General features: G+C 31.8%; 1 protein-coding gene across 1 annotated transcript; it reads left to right on the forward strand.

The window, feature by feature from the left end:
* Positions 1–13046: 13046 nt before the first annotated feature.
* Positions 13047–23396, forward strand: LOC107031037 (protein ROS1-like). The gene is made up of 20 exons (XM_015232231.2): positions 13047–13197; positions 13645–14308; positions 14814–16562; positions 16644–17003; positions 17584–17674; positions 17778–19140; positions 19265–19344; positions 19433–19517; positions 19596–19687; positions 19763–19831; positions 20129–20165; positions 20249–20331; positions 20765–21229; positions 21356–21392; positions 21513–21570; positions 22028–22167; positions 22255–22320; positions 22408–22522; positions 22609–22647; positions 22955–23396. The coding sequence occupies exons 2-20, from the start codon at positions 13789–13791 to the stop codon at positions 23071–23073; spliced, it is 5568 nt and encodes a 1855-aa protein (XP_015087717.1). The 5' UTR covers positions 13047–13197; positions 13645–13788; the 3' UTR covers positions 23074–23396.
* Positions 23397–23884: the final 488 nt, after the last annotated feature.

Consider the following 23884-nt stretch of genomic DNA (forward strand, 5'->3'; position numbering starts at 1 on the left):
GGGGATGGGGGTGGGGGTAGGGAGGGGGTGGTGTCATATATATCTACAAAATATCTATTCGAAAACATGCAATATTTTTATGGACGTTTTCATTGGAATATCATCGGAAATATTTTCGACGAGTCAAAATGTTATTTCTATTTTTTATATGTTTTTTAACGTATTTTACTTGAGTTTAGGGTTTTTCAGAAACAATTTATCTGTTTCTATGAAAGATAAAAATAATAAAATTTATGTAAATTCTGTCTTATGAGTATACAATTTTACGCCTAATGATGTTCACGAAAGGAGAAAACACCTCTTATTAGAAATTTTGTCATTCTCAAAATCAGACATGAAATTTCTAATTGAAAATGAACGAATCTTACTCATTTGATCATTATCTAAAATATATAAATTACTGACATTATGATCTTCCATATTGCAACTGCTCCTTCCTTGATGCCACTTATTTCATGTAGTATTCACATTGATGGTATTTAGTTATTTACATTTTCTCGTAAAAAATCTTTAAGATTTTCACTAATTAACCTTTAAATCACTTTTAATTCATAAATAAAATGTATGTAGAACTCATCTTTCAACTAGTTAATAATGTACAATTTTAAACCATATATAATTGCAGAGTGGTTTAGTATTAATTTTACTAGTAATTGTCTCATATAATTTGTCAAATGTCATAACTAATATGACATTAGCTAACAATTTACAAACACAAAGAGGACATTTTCAATTTCCATTGTTGGTAACTTTCCCGCCATTTTTTTCAACCATAATTGTTAGTGAAAATTCTAGTTTACTGCAATAATAATTTCTTGTTGCAACTATTATCAAACGCCACGAAAGTATGATACTTTACCAACTAAATATAATTCATTGCAACGATATTTTACCCTTTATTATCAAAAGTCTTAGATTCGAATTTTCAAAAAAAGAACATCCTTATAACAAGCAATTACTATTTTTAACAAATTTTACACAACACAATTCATGATTGATTAAAACTTCAGAACAAATATCATACAAAATCAAATAACAAAGACTTTGGGAATGTTGCTTTTGTTAATTTGGAGATGGAAGAGTCTGGTTTATGTATATAGGAAAAAGATTCATTCATAATCAAAATAAAAGTTCTCAAATTCAAACGTTGAAAAAAGAAAAAATTTGACATGAAGTAATTTCTGATCAGTTGAAACTTCAAAATGAAATAGAATATCAATAATAAAAACAATAAAAAATTGAATTTGGGTTAACTTAAAGTACCACCAACTCAATTATTTAATACTTTTCTTTTACATTAAAAATTCTTATAGTACTCTGTGTATGAGAGAGACCTCACAGTTAAACAGCAGAGTAAAGTCTTTTTCTAATATAAAAAAGGCTAAAGTAGTCACATAACAAAAAAGATGAACAAAGTATTCAACCAAGTACTACTACTGTTTCTTTGTTCTTTAATATGAGTAAAAATGTAATATTTTTTTATGAGGAAAAAGGATTAAAAATGCTTTTAAGATATTAGAAATGGCTCAAAAATGATTTTTTTTCATCTATTAGATTAAAAATGTCTTTTCATTTACCTATTTGGATCAAAAATATTCTTAGAGTTAAATTTTAACCTAAAATACCTTTTTCTTTAATAGAAGCTGATATAACAAAAATAATTTTTAAAATTTCATGTATTGGCATTATGATTATTGGTCCACATGTAATTAGATCAATGGAATTCTCAATCATATCCATCAATTCAAACCCATTTCTTAAAGACCCTACTTTTTCTTCTTCATGTTCATCTTCATCTTCTTTCTATAAAATTATTATGAGGATTAATAAAATACTATCAAATTCTTTCGGAAAATTCGAATTTTGAAAAAAAGTTATAAATTCTTTTATATATCCTCATTCTTTCGAATTTTTTATTTAATTGACCTACTAATTTTGTGATAGTGAAGATAAGTGCAGTTTAATTTGTACCAAAACGTATCAAAAGAATGAATGGATTTACTGATATGGGAACAAAAAAAATCATACATTCAATCTTCCAAAGAAGCAAGACACTCATCAAATCAAGTCATGTTTATCACATTTCAAAAAAAAATGGAGCCTCTAACAGTTGAGGAGGAGTTCAATCTCCAATTAGCTTATGAAAGACTTTGAATTTTTTTGAGAAATGCTTGGTATATCATGTTCTTTTACTGATTGTTTTGATATTATTTTATTAATATTTCAAATAATTTTTTAGAAGAAAGATGAAGAAAGTGGGAGAAATGGATTTGGATTTGGGTTACACTTTGTTTGGATCATTGTTACCCATTGTTTCATGATATATTGTATTGTATTGTGTGGTAGATACAGTGTTTGGCTAGACTATACTGTTTATTGTTGTTTAATAACTTTTTAGTTGTTTGGTTTGATTGTATCATACTGTATTGTAATTTATAAATTTACAAAAATATCCTTAATTATCCTAGGGTAGGAGGTTTGACTAAATTTAAATAATTAAGGTAAAGGGTAAAATAGTATTTTGAAATATTATATAAAGATATAATTGAAAAAAGAAATTAAGTAACAATGAAAATACACCAAATTGGTTGTTCCATAAAATAGGGGTTTTCATTGTTACGTAACAACGAAATTTAACAATACAGTACGATACATTTTAAATAACAATCAAAACAAACATTGTAGATATAGTAACGATATAATACAATACAATGGATAATAATGATCTAAACATAATGTTAAGGGTATGATTATGAATGAAAGTGGATCTAATTATATGTGAACCAATAAAATAATGCCATATATTTTAATTAAAAATGTATATTTTTCACATTAGCTTTTGTTAAAAGTAAGAACAATTTTAGGCTTAAATTTAACTCTAAAAGTATTTTTTTTTCCAAATAGATGAGTGAAAGAGCATTTTTTATTCAATAAATGAAAGAAGAGCATTTTCGAGACATTCATGATGTTTGAGACATTTATATATAAATAATTGGAATAACTTTGTTCTCTAAAGCTTAAATATATTGTAATCAACCATCTTTTTTTTTTGTTTCTGCTATAAATATAAATCTAAAAATCTTATTATTTTCAATCAATGTTTTATTAATTATTAGACCACATCACGAGTAAACAAAAGAATCTAATAAGAATATTTTTTCTGAGCTCTCTAAGAAAGTATGCTATAAGATAACCATGACGGAGTAGGATTAACAATACTTATAATTCAAAAGCTCTTTTGGCGCGCTTTTAATTGTTATAGTGAACCTATTCGATACGAATTCAAATTATTCAAGAACTTTTGAATATCATATAATTACAACAACAAAAACTCCAAAACAAATTTTTGGTATTGTTTGTTATAAAGTGTATGCAATTGGTAAATTGTGATAACAAACATTAATAATAAGATATCATGTATAATTTTATAAATAAATTATAGAAGTTAAATATATGCATATGATATAATTTATTTTTTATATTTAGACAGAAAAAATTAATTCCGTAAACTAAGTGATGATAGACATCGAAGAACAAATATCTCATATCCACTTGCATAGTCATTGAATAAGAACACTTGCCTCACATTGGAATAAGTTCTAAGGCGGTGGTGGTCATCAACAACTTAGTCATAATATTCTTCCACAATTCAATGCTTTTTTTATTTTTTAATCAATGCTAAGAAGAATTTGACATGTATTTCAAATATATATTTGATTATTCTAGAGTGAAACTTTTTTTAATCACAAGAAAAATCCACTAATCAGACTAGTAAAGTTTGATTGAGAAGGTAAATTTTTTATTTTTTTAATAAAAACTTTGAATTTGAAACCTTTAACATTAAAAGTATCAAGTACAAACTATTAAGCCCACCAAAAGGTATTATAAAGATTGAATTTGCATAACTTTTTAGTTATACATATCTCATATCTGGAGTTAATATCTCAAGTAGTCACTCAACTACGCACTTTATTTTCAGAAAGTCACTCAATTTTCACTCAAAAGTTACTCAACTATGCACTTATTTCTCAGAAAGTCACTCAACTTTGACTTTTAACTCAAAAGTCACTCAAGTATCCATTCTTTTCTCAGAAAGTCACTCAATCTATTTAATTGTTCTTTTAACTAAAATTTACTGATATTAATTGTTTATAACAACCCAAGTTTTTTAAAAAATAAAAATACTATTTTAACCATTTAGTGATCCACCCATCTAACCCGACCGATTAAAAAATATAATATGATCCATTTTATTTTGCCTTTCATCCTAAATGGTTAAAATGATATTTTTTTTTAAAAATTTGGGTTGTTATATAAACAACTAATATCATTAAATTTTAATTATAAACAATTAAATAAGTTGAGTGACTTTCTGAGAAAAGAATCGATATTTGAGTGAATTAAAAGTCAAAGTTGAATGACTTTCTAAAAAAGAAGTGCATAGTTGAGTGACTTTTAGGTGAAAATTGAAAATTGAGTAAATTTTTAAAAGAAGAATGCATAATTAAGCAACTATCTGAGGTATAAACTCCTCATATCTATATATTTATGCTTGTCTTTTTAAATTTCTTTCAAGAAAATTAAGTATTTCCTTTTGATATCTCAGTATATTTATATATATCACTTTCATGATATTACACTGTGTATATATTATTATCATATATATTAATTTGATATTAACTTCAGATACAAATAAAAACTGTGTCCATCATTAGTTACTAATTATTTTGATACTATACACATTGATATCCAATCAAATATCTTTTACGAAAAATATAAAATAAAATAAAATACCTTTACCGGAAGCCGGAAGGGAGTAATGATATTGATCTCCGGGGATGTGGAACTATAGAAAAAGAATATAAAATACGTTTGTCTGGGATAATGAACTTTTACATGATAAAATTTTATTTTCCGCTTCATCTAGTAATAATTGTCCATTGAATTATTTTGAAATGTCCAACAATATTTATCTATTTTACAAATTTGATGAATAATAATACACTTAGATTTCTAATTTACTCTTAAAATTAATTATAATTATTTTCGTATTACATTTTTATAAGACATTGTACTTATTACTCTCTTGATTCCTTTTTATATGTTATCTTTTTAAAACTCACTTGCGTTAAGAAATTAAATAAGTTTATAATTCTACTATTATGTAATGTTTTTTTAAAGTTAACTTTTCAATAAATAATAAATATACCAAATTTCAAAAACTAAAAAATTATTCTTTTATTTATAATTTTTAAAAAATGTGTGAAATTAATAATAAATAAGTAAAATTTAACACAATTCAACTCTATCTTGAGAGGTTTAAACAATTAATTAATGGCTAATTGGAGTAGGTGGACCTCCTTCCCAAGTTCAATCATTTAGGCGTGGAGACAAAGAGCCCGTTTGGCTCAGCTTAAAAGCTGGTCAAACTGACTTAAAAGCTGATTTTTGACTTATTTAGCTGTTTGGCAATACTCAAAATAGCTTATTTTAAGTTAAAAAAAACTTATTTTAAGCCAAAAGTTAAAAGCTGGGGTAGGGGGGTTTTTTTTTTTTTTTAGCTTATAAGCTGTTTTAAGTTGACCACATTTTTATCTTTTTGCCTTTAATATTTTTATACAATCTCCAAATTACAACATGACCCTAACATCTCTTTCTTCCATTTTTCCCTTTTCACGTTTGGTATAGCAAGTTCAGCACTTTTATCCAAACACATAACTGCTTATTTTAAAAATAAGTTTCAGCACTTTCAAAAGTACTTTTTTAAAGCAGCTTTTATTAAGCCCATCCAAACGGGCCCAAAATCCTTTAAATCATTTACACTTTTTTTAGAAAATTGCATCAACCTAGTCAATGATGCACTCCAACACTTTTCTCTATTAAAAATTGGATAAAAACACATCAATTAACTTCAACTTGTATGTAGGTGAATCACTTAAGCAATTTTTTTTTAAAAAAAAAAGATAGAAGAGAAATTCCATTTTCGTATAATATGGTTTATATAATTAAATATAAGAGGCAAATTATACTAGGACAAACTTTATATAATGAGGTTAATCAAAAAAGCATTGTAAAAGATTTTAAACTTAAAACTCCTATCTGAAAGGTAAATCACTTTTTTTTTGCAAATTAACTTAAGGTGTTAAACACAAAACTTACCATTTTCCCAAAAGAATGAGGCAAGACATAAATTCCAAAATATAGGAGTACATACACCTCATGAAAGAGAGAAAATATCTCTTTAGGATGAGAACGTTAAATAATTATAGATAAAACTCAGTCTCACTCTTCATAATTTATGAATTTTAATAATAGTTTATGTTATCGAAGCAGATATTAAACTGTTAAACTATTATCTATATTTTTCTTCTTAAAATAACTCTTTCATTTGAAATTAAAAAAGAAAAAATAGACTTATAATTGACTTTTAATCATACGCGGCGGCTATACTATGTGTCCCAATAATTGCAATAATAAGTAGTGTGGATTTGATACTAAAGCTCACCTATAAAGTTACTTTAAAGTCTGTTATTTTCTAGAAAATTTGTGGCATTTGAAGACATGAGCTGAGGTTGAATGTGAACGTTCTAAATATAATATATTTATATAAAATAAATTTACTTGAAAAGATATAAATTGAAATAGAGGAAATTATTAGTCAAGAATTCCTGTTATATACAGTAATATATGACTAAAATTTAGGTAAAATTATGAAATTTCAAATATTATATCTAAAATTTAAACTATCTTCAGATATCATTTAGAAATTATCAAAAAATAAACACATGCAATTTTATTTATAAAACACAGATATAATATATGATGATGATAAAATCATATATCTGCAACATTCCCTACCCCACCCAAATTAGACAACACTCCGTTGCTTGGGGCCTATATCAAATGACCCATATAATATCCATGAAGCCCAAATGAAGCAAGTTGCACAAGATAGATAAAGTCCATGCTTAGAATAATTTGCACAAACAGAATATTATGATTTTTTTTAATCATATTTAAAATAGAATAACTTTGCCAAATTTTATCCCCGTTCAGATAAACTTTTCAAAAATAGTTGGTTAGGATTTGATCTTTTCGATTTTTTATTTTGTGTCTGATATTCATATTGAAGTCTCAATTAAATCTAAATTCACACAAGTCTCACATTGGAATAAATCGTTCCCTAAGAAAAATACCTCCAAATCCAAGGGGACTTGAACATGAAAACTCTTACTTAAAAATGACAGAGTACTTATATAACTCCACTACAATTCTTATTGATAAATTAAGACTTTTCATAATCATATTATGAATTCGGATAGATCACCAAAAAATTGTATATATGAGCAGAGACTACTATGATAACTTTAAAAACAATAAAAATAATTGTTTTATTCAGAAAAATTTATTTAAAAAATGAAAAAATGATTTTTCCTATTGAAAGAAGAGATATTCCAATTTTAATTATTTCCTCCTTATATCTCATTTTTACCTCGCCTTTCAATTTTCATAATATAAATTTAAATTATATATAATCAATAATTGACCCATTATATAATCTTTTAACATTATAAAATATATCTTTAACTTTTTAAAAGATTTTTGTGAAAAAAGTTTTGCCATGCCCAAATACCGGAGAAAGAGTTGAATACTATAATGGCTCATCTATAAACCGTTTCTTCATACATCACATAATCAACGTTGGACTCATGAGACAAATACTTAAACATGTCAGCTTTGCTTAAAGCAACTTCCTACCAAACACTCACATAAATACAAATAGCCAAAAGTAATAATATAACATGACAAAATAGAGTAACTAACTATACTTTTTTTTTATCAGTGATAACAAATGAATATCAGGTGAACTAGGAATTGGGTGAGCCTCATTTGAATACCACGACAAGAAATAGACTTTTGATCTTAACTCACAAGTTATTATTATAATAATAATTGGATATACAATTAATAGTTATAAATATTTAATAAATTATTACTATATTTACCAAGCACTAGTTTTAGATAAAAAAAATGTAAAATGATTGATGTTTACATGTATACTAATTGAATTACAATAGTTTTTGTTTTTCAATAATCTATCTTAGTCTTTTTTATCTGTTTTATTCGAAATACTATTTTATTATTGTGTTGCTTCTTTCTGATAAATTTTGTATAGTTTTTGCTATATTTTCTTTTTATATCTGGAATAGCTGTATTTAGTTGAGGAAGTTTTCTAACCCTCACTTGTAAAATTGATTGTACTAATGTAAACTTATTTCCATATTCGCTATTTATCTGATTTAATTTCAAAAATTAACTTAAGCGAAAATTATCCAAAAATATATAAGCAGACAAAGTAAACTAGATAATAGTTAATACTTCCATATATATTTAATATATGACAAAATAGAGTAACTAACCAGACTTTTTCTCCAATCCACGTGTCAGCAAGAGGAAGAGTAGCACGAGAACCCCCCTATTGCTATGAGTAGCTTTAGCAGTGAACAGTGGAAAACACTGGGCCCAAAACACAAACAAACAGCGAAATGAAAGTGAGAAAAGGCAGATAAGATTCCCTTGGCTCTCGACATTCACGAGGCGTATTTGTAAAACAATGGCCGACTGGTTCAAAAAATGAAATTGAATTTGCTTATCAATCCTTTAGGTAATAAGTAGGTTACATTTGAAATTGGGTGACAATGGGACGGATGAACCGAATTTAAATGGATCATTATAGATTAAGATAATAGTTAAATTAAGATTCAATCAATTTGAATATAGTAGGATCAAAATGGTTAGGTAATTTAGACCCAATCCAATTTTTACTAACTTAAGTTATTTTATATGTTCTTTTAATCTATTTTAGTTTCTAACAAAAGATTTTTTTTTTCCTTTATTAGTCTATATATAACATATCAAGTTTAAAAAAAAAATTAAAAATATTTTAACAAAATTTTTCATGGGTCAATTCTATATTATATTTTAACTTAATTTTTAATGAATTGAAATGGATTAAGGTAATGAATGGACAAATCAACAATCCGTCCAAACATAGATAAATTGGATAGGTTTGGATTTGATTTTACCACTCCCAATTTAAATTATTCTATAAACATGATATTCAAGTTAATCTACATGAAACGTTAATTAATTCTTGTTATCAGCATAAATCTTGAATAATTTTATTCACCAACATTTGAATGGATGGAGCAAAATTTTTTCGTTAAAAGAAACTTAGAATTGTGTGATCATAAATGAATATAGAAAATAAATAAAATGTCTTTAATGTAGTGAAAAAGCCATGTGAAAATTAAACTTAAAAAAATATTTAAAAAAAAATAAAATTAAATAAATTAAAACAAAGAGAATAGAGTAATATGTTTGTATCTTGTGATTTTTAATTTTCATTTTATTACTCACTAGATTACACCATGACCCTTAAATGCTATTTGAACTATTTTATATACTATAACAAAATAGTAAATAAGTGGGAGCAAATCAATAATATTATGACACGTTCGCAATTTTTCACAAGCAAATGCGGAAAAAAGAATGTATATTTTAATTAATTAAAAGTTAAGTTGCTTAATCAAATATCTCAAATAACTAAAATAAAAAATTATCAATTATCAAGAGATGAAAATAATATTAGCCATGTGTTTACCTTGAGAGGTTAGGTAATTTTTTCGCATGAGACTCGCACTTGTGTAGTCTACAAATCTGTATCACATAATAATTGTAACTGAAGTTTATTTACTAGTGAACCCTTCATAGGAGTACCATAAAGGAAGTTTAGTTTTAGTTACAGAACTTACAATCATATAGTTGTATATATATAAAAAATAACTTCCTAATATAATATAATATTTGAACAAAGTTACTTAATATTGTATTTCTGCCCCTAATCTTATTGTACGAACTTTCATTAAAATGGTGATTATGTCATTAAACACTCCTAAAACTTATACCAATAAAGATACTAAGTACGCATCAAATTATTTTATATGAATAAACTGACTCATGCACTACCATTATTAAAGCTAAAAGTTCATTTAAGAAAAAAAGAGTTGAGAAGAATATTTTAAATATCAAAGTTACCCGCCAAAAGCATCTAACAAGTCAAATCAAAAGAATAATTCAATATAAACTCAAAATAAACTTGACAAGGAAAAAAGCATAAGTTGGAGAGATAAATATATTATTCCTTCATCTTTAGTTGTTCACTATATTATTTTAAAATACTTAATAATACTTGTTCAGTTGATAAAATTAATAAATAACATGACATGTTATATCAATTTTATCCTTATTATTAAATATTATTCATTTTTAATGTTTTAAATGACTTATATTTAATAAGGGGATTTCTAGTAAAATTACTCTTATTATTTATTATTTATTATTTATTGATCCTTACGTTAAATCAATAGTAAAAAATTATTGTCTTACAAAGAAACTACTTGAGAATTCATCGACATTCGGCACATAAAAATAAACGCTACGGTTTACTTATATGATGTGTATTCTTATTTTGTTATTAGCTGTTAATGTTAATTAAGTTGAGCCACCATTTATGAAACAATAGTAATAAATAAAAAGATACAAAGGAGTTTCTCATAACACAGCGAGTCTGCACCAAGAATTGGCATCTAACCCCTATTTATTTACTCAAATTATGAATGAACTGATCAAAACAATACTAAATATGAGGTCTCAAGATGTATGTTTTTCTTGATGGTATTATTTTAATCGACAAGGTCAATGAGAAGTCAATCAAAAATATCATAAGATAAAAAAAAAAGTTAAAATTTCAAATGTAAACTTATTCCGAGTTGTCAACCAAATGTACTATTGGCTGCTTCCACTACATTTTCGATCAACATACGTAAAGTTGAGGTGCAAAACACAAACAATTTAAATGTTTTAGCTCGTTATTTCAACAGAATGCAATGAGATTCTCAAAAGAATGCAATGAGATTCTCAAAATAAACATTCTCATCCGCTATTAACAAACAACATACCTAGCATAATCTTAAACTTAGGTTTAGAGAAAAGGAAATATATGCATATCTTATCATTTCTTTTATAAGATAGATAAGTTATTTTCAATAAATCTTTGATTTAAAAAAAATTTAAGATTAAAGTACAGGAAATTAAGACTTGTAAAAAAAAATACAAATAAATAAAATAACAGATGATATATAAGCATTAAATAACAAAATAAAATATGTGACTACTCCGAAATAACAGCACTAGTAAGAAGCAAAGAGGAGGTTAGCCACATGAAGAACAATAATGATCGACTATCTATTGATTTTTATCTTTTATCTTCGACATTCAATTTAATTATATTCTCATGTTTTATTTAATCAAATTGTACTAAATTAAACTTTGAGAAAATATATTTATACTGAAAAAACCTTAATAGTTTGACCTTCTAATCATTTATCTTCCTACAGCTTCTATGCTACTAGATATCAATAGGTGCAACTAAAACGCTATCTCAATTGATTTAAAAGATGATCAACTTTTATTTTTAAATTATTTAGTTTTTGAGAGTATTTGATAAAATTAAGAATAACTTGAAAAAAATTTAACATGACTTCAGAAAAATTAAAAGCTGAAAATAGGTACTCACCAACTTTTCAACTTAAAAATTACTATAGCTTAGCTTTTAAAGCTTTTCTTAAAAAATATGTATGCACGAGAGTATCAAAAATACAAAATAAAAGTTTCTCAAAACTTTCAAGCCATAAAACAAAGAAAATACAAAGTTCAATTTCAGAAGAAAAAATCAAAGAGGAAAAATTGGCAGCAAGTCTTAAATGACCTAATCTGCTTCATTAAGATTAGAAGTCTTTCCAAATTTTACCCAAGTAACAGTATCGTTCTTAAAGTAAATTTCTGCCAGAAACCATGAGTCTCTACGCTAAGACTTTTTTGTTCAAAATATTAAGTTTAATCGAATACTATAACTAAAATAAAAATAAAATTATACACATGTTTAAATAAAATATTATTTACTATCAGTTAAAGAGTAGGTAAAACAAAGTTATTTTGAAAAAAGAGAATATCAAAAGTTTGTAGAAAGAAGTCGCAGCCGCCAAATTACGCAACAGCGATGACAATAGTAGTAACAGTACTAAGAAACTGAAACTAACTGATTTTTGAATGGAGGACCCACGAAGTAACCCGCCAAAACTGTCTTCCAATATTTAGTTATTTTATCCGTAGAAGACCAGAAGAACCGGTGGCCCTTCTTGGTCACATCCATTAAATACACATCAGCTCACCGAATGAAGCAAAAGTGAAATACCGAAACTAACCCTCTCACACACTAGAAAAGCATGCTTTATTGTACTAATGAATGGGGGACCAGACAATAAACGGCGTCACTAACGGTGCCGTGAAAGACCTTGGAACTCATGCAAACCAATTAAATAATGCAACCAGAAACCCTAACGGCGTCAAAAACGCACATATATAAAAATAAATTATAATTAAAAAATTGTGGACAAGTCACGCGATATTCACGTGCCAAAACGTCCCTAAATGAATAAAGTCTTCTTTTGCCGCTTCCCACGCCGTGTAAGTTGCTTGACCGCTTAAATTACTTCTATACCCTTAGCTAATATGTTCTACCTAAAGTACGTAAGTTGCATGGAAAAAAACTTAATCGCACCGTTATTTGCATAGACTATATTGGATATATTAATTATAGATCCAATATAATTATATAGAATATAATTTAAAAAATATAAAATATAAATAAATCTAGATAAATCAACTCAGCAATCCAAAATCACACGAAAACAAATAACCTATATAAATAGTTGATTTGTGAACTTTTTACATATATTAACTTAAACTTATAATCCGTAAATTTCAAATCTTGAATTTATACTCTATTAATGCTTGTATTAAATATTATATATTAAATATATATAAAAACAAGACACAATAAAATATAGGAATATTTTATGGTTTACCGGGAGAAGAAGTAGTAAGTTTCTAAAAGAGCTTTATCTCAGTATTATACATTATACAAGAATAAAAGCCCTGGTATTTCTGTTTGGCTTCTTTCCTACTTTCTCTCTCTTTCCTTCTCTCCCTTTATGGAATACTCAGTTTCATTTTTTCCTTTAATTTGCCGTCCACTGCCTCTGTAAGATCTCCGGCAGAATTCCATTTATTCAGGTGAGTGTACGAATTCACTTAACACCCAATTAATTACAGGTGAATTTTCTCTAATTTGTAGATTAAAAAAGAACTGAAGAAAAGAAGCAGCATTTTCTTTGTAAAGGATTAAAGATCTTATACAGATTTTGTTTGTTCAGCCAGATTGCTACAATCTGTCACTGATCAAACCTAATTTTGTTACTGATAAGTTAGAATGAATTAAAATGAAATTTGTGATTAAATTACATTTCACTTTCACCCTCCACTCACTGACTCCACCATGGCAGGACCAGTAGATAAGCTAGTCTTTGAGGGATCTGTACTGGAAAAAATATTTTTGGTATAATTTTACAAATTTGAGTACATGGGGGTTCTTAAAAGTTATGTTTTTGAAGATTCTTCAGATGTTCTGTTTCTCTTCCTGCAATTTTTTTTTTATTTCCTTATATGCTTTTTATTTTGCAGGATGATTTCATAGAACAGTTTTATTTTTTTTTTCTATGAGACTACTTTGAGTTTATCCCTGCAAACATCTGCTTATCATTTCTGTCAAATTAAGAGACATAAAGGCAGAAAGATTGGATTCTTACCGGTCACTGCCGCGGCAGTATGGCCGGAAGGGAAGGAAGCTTGATTCCACAGGCAGATGATTTTCAGATTGGAACTTCATGGTTTCCAATGACTCCAGCAAAACCAAGCTTGCCACCAATCTATGGGAATAGGCAACAAAATCAGCCTGGACAAATTGATGGCCTGGAATCACAAAGAATTTCACAAGGGCAAGATCTAAGTCAAGTGAACCAGATAGAGTTGAGGGATTTCTTGCAAGAACCTCAAGCTCAACGTGCGGCTACATGCTGTGGTTCGACGAATTCAGCAACTGTAACGGAGTATTTTGACGCTTGGGAAGCAGCAGCAGGGGCAGAATCCAAAATGTATGGTGAGAACAATATTAAAATGTGCAATGACGTATCTACCGATGATATAGATGAATGGAGCAATGTGTCTTTCGGGCATCTCTTGGCATTAGCACAAGCTGCTGGCTCTACAGCCGTCACTCAAAATGCAAATGCAGAGAATTTTGCCTTGAATGGTTCCTTCAATTCCCTCATCAGTTCCCAGGATGCAGGTAAAGAATTGAAATATTCATTTGACTCATCATCATATAGCATAACTGAAATGCATAATGCCTATAGAAACTTCAAAAGTTACGACAATCACATTACTTGTATATGTCATAAGTGTCTTTAACTGGCTCAATGGCGTGTCTTCGCAGATAGCTAAGACCTGCAAAAGGATAGAGAACGGAATAGAATAAGATCAGTAATCAGTTTAGTTAAAAGAAAAAATTATGATTTCTCATGGACAAATTAACTAGCATTGAGTTGAACATCCTAGTGAACACTATAAAGTTCCAATTAGATGAACTACGGAATCAGGTTCCTCATACTTGGATCAGAGGACTAACAATGATGTATAGCATTATCGGACGTGTGTTTTGTTTGATTGTGTACTATTCAATGAGTAATTCTTTCTCAATTAGTCCTGTGGGCAACTGGAATCGTTCAAAAAGAGTTGTTTCCATTCTGAGATTTTCTCATTTTACTAATATGACAAGGGTGCTTATGATGCAGATGGAAGCTCTACTTGCTCGAGATTCCCTTTTAACCTGAATTCACCAATTAGAATGACAGATGAGGACTCGAGCAGCAACAATGCATTCCCGTTTGAACCAATAACACCATATCAGATCAAGAAGAAAGGGCCAGCATCTGATGCACCAAGTCTAGACATTAACGCGACACCAATACCAAGACACGTACAGTCAAGCAAAGATACATTAAAGAGAGCAGAAGCAAATGATCTCCAACAGAACACAGAGAAGTCGGGGCTGGTCTTGAACATATCAGAACTGTCGGATAACATGATTGACAAGGTAGTCGATCAGGATGCTGAACAGAATAATACACCACAGCAGAAACGAAGGAAGAAGCACCGACCTAAAGTGGTAATAGAAGGCGAGCATAAAAGGACTCCTAAACCAAAAACTCCCCAGCAGCACAGTTCAATGGGAACCAAAAAAGAGAAGGGGAAATATGTCCAAAGAAACAAGATTGAGGACCCTCCAGGCACACCCTCAGATGAGGTAAACGACATGACTAAACACGAGGGCCATCTTCCAAGTTCTGCAAAAATCCAAAGAGCAAGGAGGACCTATATAAGAAGAAATCAAGTCAACAAGTTTGCACCAAAGCCTGCCGAAGAGGGAAGCATAGATCCACCAAATGTCTCTCGACCAAGAAGATACCCCAGGAGATCATTGAACTTTGATTCTGAAAACATATTAAGTGATGAAAACTCATTACGCTGGCCATCTTCAACTGTGGAGGACTTGCATGAGAATCAATCCAATTCTACTGTGCATCCTGGAAAGGGTATTGAAGCTTCAACAGCAAAAACAAGACTGGGCTCAGTTTATGACCTCAAATGTTCAAATCAGGAGCTGAAAAATTGCCAAACTCATCATGAAATGTCACACACTGACCCTTTCACTTTGAAGAAGATTGGCCTGAATCATAGTAAATTTACCATGAACAAACAAAATGGAATCTCAAGAGGGAAGTGTAAAATCGTTTTCTCAGATGAAACTCATGACAAACAGGCCAGCATTTTAGAAATGACACCAAAGAGCCCGAATAGTTCCAACTGCAGCAGCAGTGCATGCTTGATCCCGGAAACACCAGAGAGAGCCTTGAAAAGACGACGTTCTTTAAGAACTGATCAAGCAAAACTTTACAGCACAAATGTCAGGGGGGCTTATTTCAACTCCATGCAGGCATATCAAGCAATTCTCCCAGCAACTGAACCTTATGCTCAGAGTACCCAAGGGATGCATTTTCCTATAATTTTCAAGAAAAAGAGGACAGAGAAGGGCCATCCCTCAGCAACATCTTACCCTAAGCCTTTTACATGTGAAATTAACTATTTGTCTTTGTCTCAGAGCAATATTGGTCTTTCGCAAGCCAGTACATCTGCAACTGACAATGCTAATAACTTAATGCCAAATCGGGAACTTGTACCAGCATTTGTGGAAGCAGAGGGGTTAAGACGAAAAAGATCAAAAAGCATAAGTAAAGTACGTGACCTTGCATCACTGCTTGAAATTTGTAAACACTTTCCTACTTCTTCAGTCAAAGAAACAATGGTATCTGGATTTGGAGAAAGATATGAAAACTCAGATCAGCCTAATACATGCATGGAAGCCCTGGTTGCCGACACCCGCACAATAATGAAAACAAAAAAGAGGTCAAAGAGAAGCATCCCAGTCAGTTCCACAGCATCTCATATGTATGCCCGATCACAGTTCCCAACAAATGCAAGAGGTAGTTGAAGCTATATTTTTTACTTTCAGATAACCTATCAAATAAGATGTTGACTTAAATTGCTCACGAAATTGAATGCAGGTTCCATACCAGCTATAACTTGGAGATCTCCAGTTGATGAAATTGCTGAACGCTTACAGCATCTCGATTTGAATAGAGAAAGCATCCATCCATACCAATATGAGGAAAATGCCCTTGTTATTTATCAAAGAGATAGAAGTATTGTCCCTTTTGCAGGACCATTTGTCAGAAAACGACGACCGCGGCCCAAGGTTGACCTTGATGATGAGACCACAAGGGTATGGAAGCTTTTGCTGCAAGACATAAATAGTGAAGGCATTGACGGTACAGATGAAGACAAGGCAAAATGGTGGGAATCAGAACGTGAAGTGTTTCATGGACGAGTAGACTCATTTGTGGCACGGATGCGTCTTGTTCAAGGTAAGTACATAAAGTTTTCATATTTTGTAGTGACTATCAAATGAACATCACCCGATTCCTTTGACTAGAAAAGCAGTCAACATTTAATATACCAACTTGTATTCTAAGGATGCACTAGCTTAACCAACCTGAAAAACACAGATGAACCTGTAAGGTCAAGAAAGAAACTTAAAACCCAACTTGACACAGTCATATGCACATGTATGGTCCCAGAAAGAGGAAGTGGATTATGATGGAAGAAGCAACTATCTCCCCATCTCCCTATACTTCACATGAAAAAGTATTATATCATTACACATTATTCATATAAAACCAGCAAACTATCAATTAATAGATTTCACTTGTGATGCAAAACAACCTGAAACTAAACCCTAGTCATGCCAATAGAAGACATGACTAACACTAGCATTGCACATCAATCATCAACCTCAATCAAGATTCCATGTTACCTTGTTTTTCCTTTTAGTCATCTACAAAATTACAGTTGACAATGGGCCATACAAGAAACAAACGAGATGTGCATGAGACGTTGTTATCTTTTGTTTCATTGACCATTTCTTCTATTCTTTGGGTGAGCCAGGTGACAGGCGATTCTCTCCTTGGAAGGGATCTGTTGTAGACTCTGTAGTTGGAGTTTTCCTGACACAAAATGTCTCAGACCACCTTTCTAGGTAAGCTAGACTTGAAACCACAATTTTTTGTTTTACCTTTTCTGGTACATCAGAAGAAATTTAAAATATTGAGTTCCAATAAAGTACTTTATCCACTTTATAGCTCTGCATTCATGACACTTGCTGCTCGGTTTCCTCTCAAGTCAGACATCAGTGTGAAAAAGAATGAAGAGAGAACAGGGATCATTATTGAAGAACCTGAAGTGAGTACCCTGGAACCTGATGATACAATTGGATGGCATGATTATCAATCAACTCAAACAACTCTTGGTCAGAAGTTTTTCACAATCTCCAGTGCAGAGTCAGATGACGAAAAAACAGCTGTTCACAGCAGTGAATCGAGTGAAAATAGCACTAACTGCACTAGTTCAACTGAAAATTCTATATTGCAGCAACCTGGTTCTTCTAGAGAAAGTTCATGTGTGCATCATGAATCAACAACGTATGGATCGGCTACAGCAAACGCAGCAACAAGTTTTTTGGCGGATCAAGTAGAACCAGATGATTTGCTCTCTTCTCAAAATTCTATTCTTTCTTCTCAAGACTCTGCGAATTTTTCAGTTCTTCAAACTTCTGAAGGAACTGAATCAAGCAACTTTTCGGGCTCTGCTTCATTTTTGAAATTATTACAGATTGCAGGGACTTCAAAATCACATGGAGTCCAAGATCAGAGAAGTGAAAACATCTTACTGGAAAAGAATATAAATGTCCAACTAAAACATGTGGCATGTTGTTCACACATTCAGAAGGATGGGGAGAATCACAGAGGCTCAATAGGAAATGACTGTCCTTGTAGCTATTTGGGCTTGTGTACAATGTCTAATTCAGGAGCACAACAAGCCAAGTTCAAAAGCGATTTGGAAGAAGCTGCAAAATTCTCAGACCCCTCAGGGGAACTCGGTGACCCCGAACAAAGTAAATCATCAGCAGAACCTGCAAATCAAGCATTGTACGGAGAGATAACTGAGGCTTTCATCTCACGTGATAACCATCAAAATAAGTTGTACACAGCAACAATTGATGATCCAGCCGTCAATTTAGAGCTACAGGTTCAAATTGAAGAGAGCAACTACAATATGCAGCGAGTAGCAGAAGCACCAAAAGCACCAACATTTTCAGAAGCTATTGATGTCAGAGAGGAGGTTAGTGTAGTTGTTGATTCAAGCAAGTCTGAGCACACAGTTTTGAGGTCAAACTCAAACAACGGAAAAATCCATGCTGGTAGCACATTAGATGGAGCAAATCACAATACTAAAGCAAAAAAGGAAGGCCCTGGAAAAGAGAAGCAGAATGTTGACTGGGACAGTTTAAGGTTACAGGCTGAGAGCAATGGTAAGAAAAGAGAAAAGACAGCAAACACAATGGATTCACTAGACTGGGACGCAGTGAGGTGTGCAGATGTCAATGAGATATCCCATACCATTAGAGAACGGGGGATGAACAATATGCTAGCAGAGAGAATCAAGGTACATCAGTGAAAATTGCAATCAACAGCCTAATTGTTTTAAAATCTGGATACCTCCATTATTCATCTACCAAAGTAATTCCCTAACCTTAAGAGACTGTTCAATGGAAACTGAACAATTGCAGGATTTCCTTAATCGGATTTTTAGAGAGCATGGAAGTATTGATCTTGAATGGCTGAGAGACGTTCCACCAGACAAAGCAAAGTAAGCTTTCAATTGACCAAATAATTTCTTCCATGTTTATCTAGTATTCCTCTGCACTGACTAAACAAATTCACATGCATGATATCAGAGAGTATCTATTAAGCATCAGGGGCTTGGGCCTGAAGAGCGTAGAGTGTGTGCGACTTTTAACACTTCACAACCTTGCTTTTCCTGTAAGATTTCTGAACCAATTATTGAAGACAATTAATATGAAATGACCCGTGTTTCTCACTAATCATGTCTTTTATAAGGTCGACACAAATGTTGGGCGTATAGCTGTTAGACTGGGATGGGTGCCCCTGCAGCCACTGCCAGAGTCACTACAATTGCATCTTCTGGAACTGTGAGTATCTTGTGTAGTGTGTATATAAAGAATTTCCAAAATTGCCTACACAGTCTAACTCTGCTATTTCTTCAGGTACCCTGTGCTGGAGTCAATTCAAAAATACCTCTGGCCACGTCTCTGCAAGCTTGATCAAAGAACATTGTAAGTAACATCCTATTCTCTAACATTTTGCCCAGCCTGGTTGACAAGCATCAATTTACTACTAAATGCAAGTGGTTCCATTTCATCTTATTGAAACATCCAATTGTAACAGTATACTGCATAGTGGATGAAAAGATTTTGATGTTAAGGAAGTGCAGAGGGACTTGTAGATTAGGGTAGTTGATTTCTTCAAAGGGAGAAAAAATAATATACGTGCATAGTACTTGTAACTAAAAAAGATATTTTTTCTTCTAATAAAGCAATGCATTTACTGATTCAAATCCTACTTGATTACAGATATGAGTTGCATTACCATATGATCACTTTTGGAAAGGTATGTCTATACCACTAGTTACTCTCCCCTAGAACTAGCATCTGCAATCACAGTTTAAATCAATTTCATGGCTACTTCATTAGGTCTTCTGTTCAAAAAGCAAACCCAACTGCAACGCATGTCCAATGAGAGGAGAATGCAGACACTTCGCAAGTGCTTTTGCAAGGTTTGCCTATTATTCTATATACTTTCATGCAAGAAATTAGTTTTCTTTTGTTTGTCTATCTTTATTGCTTCTCGACATCTAATCCAAAGAACCATATCCAGAATGTGGCTGCTGAAACTAGATTTGACAAATCTATTTACTCTTACTCAGACAACATAAAATTTGCACTTAAGCTAACCTGGTAATGTTTTAACTCATCCATGAAGCGTATGACATGCTGTCAGTCACTCAGTGATGAAGCAACTCTAGCAGAAACTTTGAAATTCACGGATCTCTTCTTGTATAAGATAGAACTCCTACATTTTCAAACTTAAGCTAATACCCTTCTTGTTAGCACATTCAAGTAATGCATTATAACTAGATAAGCAATTTCATAGTCTAAAACTGAAGCACTGTTTTTTCATATATGATACTTGACACATTTCTCTTTCAGCGCAAGGCTTGCCCTGCCAGCACCAGAAGAGAAAAGTATAGTGAGTGCAACAGAGAACAATGCAGCTGACCAGAATCCATTTCAGAACTTCAATCAACAGCCGCTAACCTTACCCCAGGCTAATCAAACACCATTAGAGCATCCCAAATTGATCAACTCCGCACCTATTATTGAGGTGCCAGCAACACCACAGCCCATTGTCGAAGAGCCTGCCTCACCTGAGCCAGAGCAAGATGCTCCCGAAATCGACATTGAAGATGTTTGCTTTGAAGATCCTGACGAAATTCCTACAATTGAATTGAATATGGCGCAGTTCACTCAAAATGTGAAGAACTTTGTGCAAAACAATATGGAGCTTCAACAGGTCGAAATGTCAAAAGCCTTAGTAGCTTTAACTCCAGCAGCTGCTTCAATTCCTACACCTAAACTTAAGCATATAAGCCGGCTCAGAACTGAACATCAAGTGTAAGTGGATGCTCCAAATAACTTCTGATAGATCGCCAATGCAGTAGGGTAGCCAATTTTTTCCTAGGCTATAAAATTCTCGTAAATTTGTTTTTTGCTTACTATCAATTGTTTCTCCACCCACAGATATGAACTTCCAGATTCTCATCCTCTTCTTGAAGGGGTCAGTTTTTCTTTTCTATTTTTGATTGGTTAAATACTAAGTTGTAAATCCATATATAAGCAGCATGTAAGCTTATATTTAAATTGATCCTCCTGATAATTACATCTTTTCATGTTGCAGTTCGAGAAAAGAGAACCAGATGATCCATCCTCCTATCTTCTGGCAATATGGACACCTGGTAAGATTTCAATTAATGTAATATAGCACACAAGCCCTTTCGAAAACAATGCAAAGTAACCGGTTCCTATCTGTAAGCTGATTAATTAGAGAACTCATGATTGTAAGGAACACTTCTGCATAGCTAAGCTGGACTGGGCAAGTCCCAGGTTCCAATCTCTGTAGTAGTTGCACTGCAGTAGTAGAGGGTAATTTCAATTAATGTAATATAGCACATAAGAGAGGAGACCTTTTGAAAACAATGCAAAGTAACCGGTTCCTATCTGTAAGCTGATTAATTAGAGAACTCATGATTGTAAGGAACACTTCTGCATAGCTAAGCTGGACTGAGCAAGTCCCAGGTTCCAATCTCAGAAGTAGTTGCACTGCAGTAGTAGAGGGTAATTGCGCTAAATAGGTCAAGCTTTTCATCAGTCTCTCTATAGATTAATACTCCTTATGTACCAAACCCGTATCAGGTGAAACTTCGGATTCTATTCAGCCACCGGGAAGACAGTGCAACTCCCAAGAAACTGGTAGACTATGTGATGATGAAACATGTTTTGCATGCAACAGCATACGTGAAGCACATGCACAAACTGTGAGAGGGACAATTCTGGTAACAGAAGAGAACAAACTGTTTTAGTGTATGTCATGGGAAAGTGATACGATAATCCTGATCATCTCTCAATATACTTTCTAACAGATACCATGTAGAACAGCTATGAGAGGTAGCTTTCCGCTCAATGGTACATACTTCCAGGTTAACGAGGTGAATACAACCAACGTTTCCTCAACTCAAGCGAGCATTTTTTGCATTTGATAAGGCTTTAATAGTAGCATTTTTGCTATTCCTCAGGTGTTTGCAGACCATGAATCCAGCCTCAAGCCAATTGATGTCCCAAGAAATTGGCTATGGAATCTGCCGCGACGAACAGTTTACTTCGGAACCTCTATACCATCAATATTCAAAGGTAAACAAACTAAAGAATGAAACCTTATTTATTTTTTAAAAAGATTTCGGAGTAAAATAACAGTATGTGTGTTCTCTGTTAATCAGGCCTAACCACAGAAAGTATCCAACATTGCTTTTGGAGAGGTATGTAGTTTGAAAACCTCAGGTTCAAAGGTCCAAATGCTTGTCTAAGCTTCTTATCCATTTCTACCAAGTAAATCAATGAAAAGCATGCATGTTACATCATTATGCAAATTCAAAAAGACTCAAATTAAGCCGGCATGAGCACCAAGCATGTCAGCGACTTTCCCTTTTGCCTTACTCTTTGGACCAAATCATAAAAACAAAATTATAAGGAAGTAATAATTGTTCATGTAGCTAGGGGGAAAAAGTGTTATCCCTAACTGCAAAACCTTTTATTTGTTTTCTGACAAAGAACTGTATTACACAGGATTTGTTTGTGTGAGGGGTTTTGACAAGAAGTTACGAGCCCCACGACCACTGATGGCAAGGTTGCACTTTCCAGCCAGCAAGTTGACTAGGACAAAAGGAAAGCCAGATGAAAACTAGGGTACAGTGTCCAACTGAATCAGCAAGGCAGCCATCCGGGCTGAACAAGCTAACAACATGCAGTACCATGATGTTATAAACCTTAGGAAAGAAAAAAGATAGGCATTCTCTAACATGTAAGTAAGTCGTAGCAAGAGAGTAAATGAGATGACAATCGATTACTTGTAGCTGATACTTAGGGTGGTCATTTCTATTACCAACAATCATTGTATTCTTCAACAGGCTAGTGCTCTTTTAGCCCAGTGAGATCTCAAATTTAGTTGGTTTTCATTTTCCCTTCAAAGGATAGAAAGAGTAATAAAATTGGTACTCTTCCATGGCAATCATACACTTGGCTCCTAACTTACAAAAACTAGTTTAGCACCCCCCGCATAAAACAAGAGGCGAATATTAAAACTAAATCTTGTGGTAATATGTAAAAGGAATGGTTTCTCGTAAGCAAAGCAGGCTTATATACGAGCATGCAAAAATATCTATAAACCCATTTTTGTTAAAGACGGGAGCTGCACCAAGAAGTAGCAATAGTTTGAACAAGTTAACAACGTTATAATGTGAACTGTCTCAACTAAACATAAGGAAGACTCGAGGGTAAATATAAAAAACAGGACTAGCAAGGAGTATTTGTAATATAAAAAACAGGACTAGCAAGGAGTATACGAATATACTCATTCTATTCATGATACTAGCACCCTAGTAGAGATTAGCTTGAAATAATACGCTATTCATACTTCATAAATACTTCATAAGTCAGCCAAGACATCACGGAAATACATCTAACAATTACATCTGCTGTTTGCAACTACTAGCTAGA

The sequence above is a fragment of the Solanum pennellii genome, chromosome 9, assembly GCF_001406875.1.
Source record: "Solanum pennellii chromosome 9, SPENNV200".
Taxonomy (NCBI): domain Eukaryota; kingdom Viridiplantae; phylum Streptophyta; class Magnoliopsida; order Solanales; family Solanaceae; genus Solanum; species Solanum pennellii.

Bases quoted from the DNA above. Each gene is read 5' to 3' on its own strand.
- LOC107031037 (XM_015232231.2), top strand. From the start codon at position 13,789: ATGGCCGGAAGGGAAGGAAGCTTGATTCCACAGGCAGATGATTTTCAG. The intron at 19,141-19,264 runs GTACATCAGTGA...GAACAATTGCAG, and splicing joins TGCTAGCAGAGAGAATCAAG to GATTTCCTTAATCGGATTTT. The intron at 22,321-22,407 runs GTGAATACAACC...GCTATTCCTCAG, and splicing joins CATACTTCCAGGTTAACGAG to GTGTTTGCAGACCATGAATC.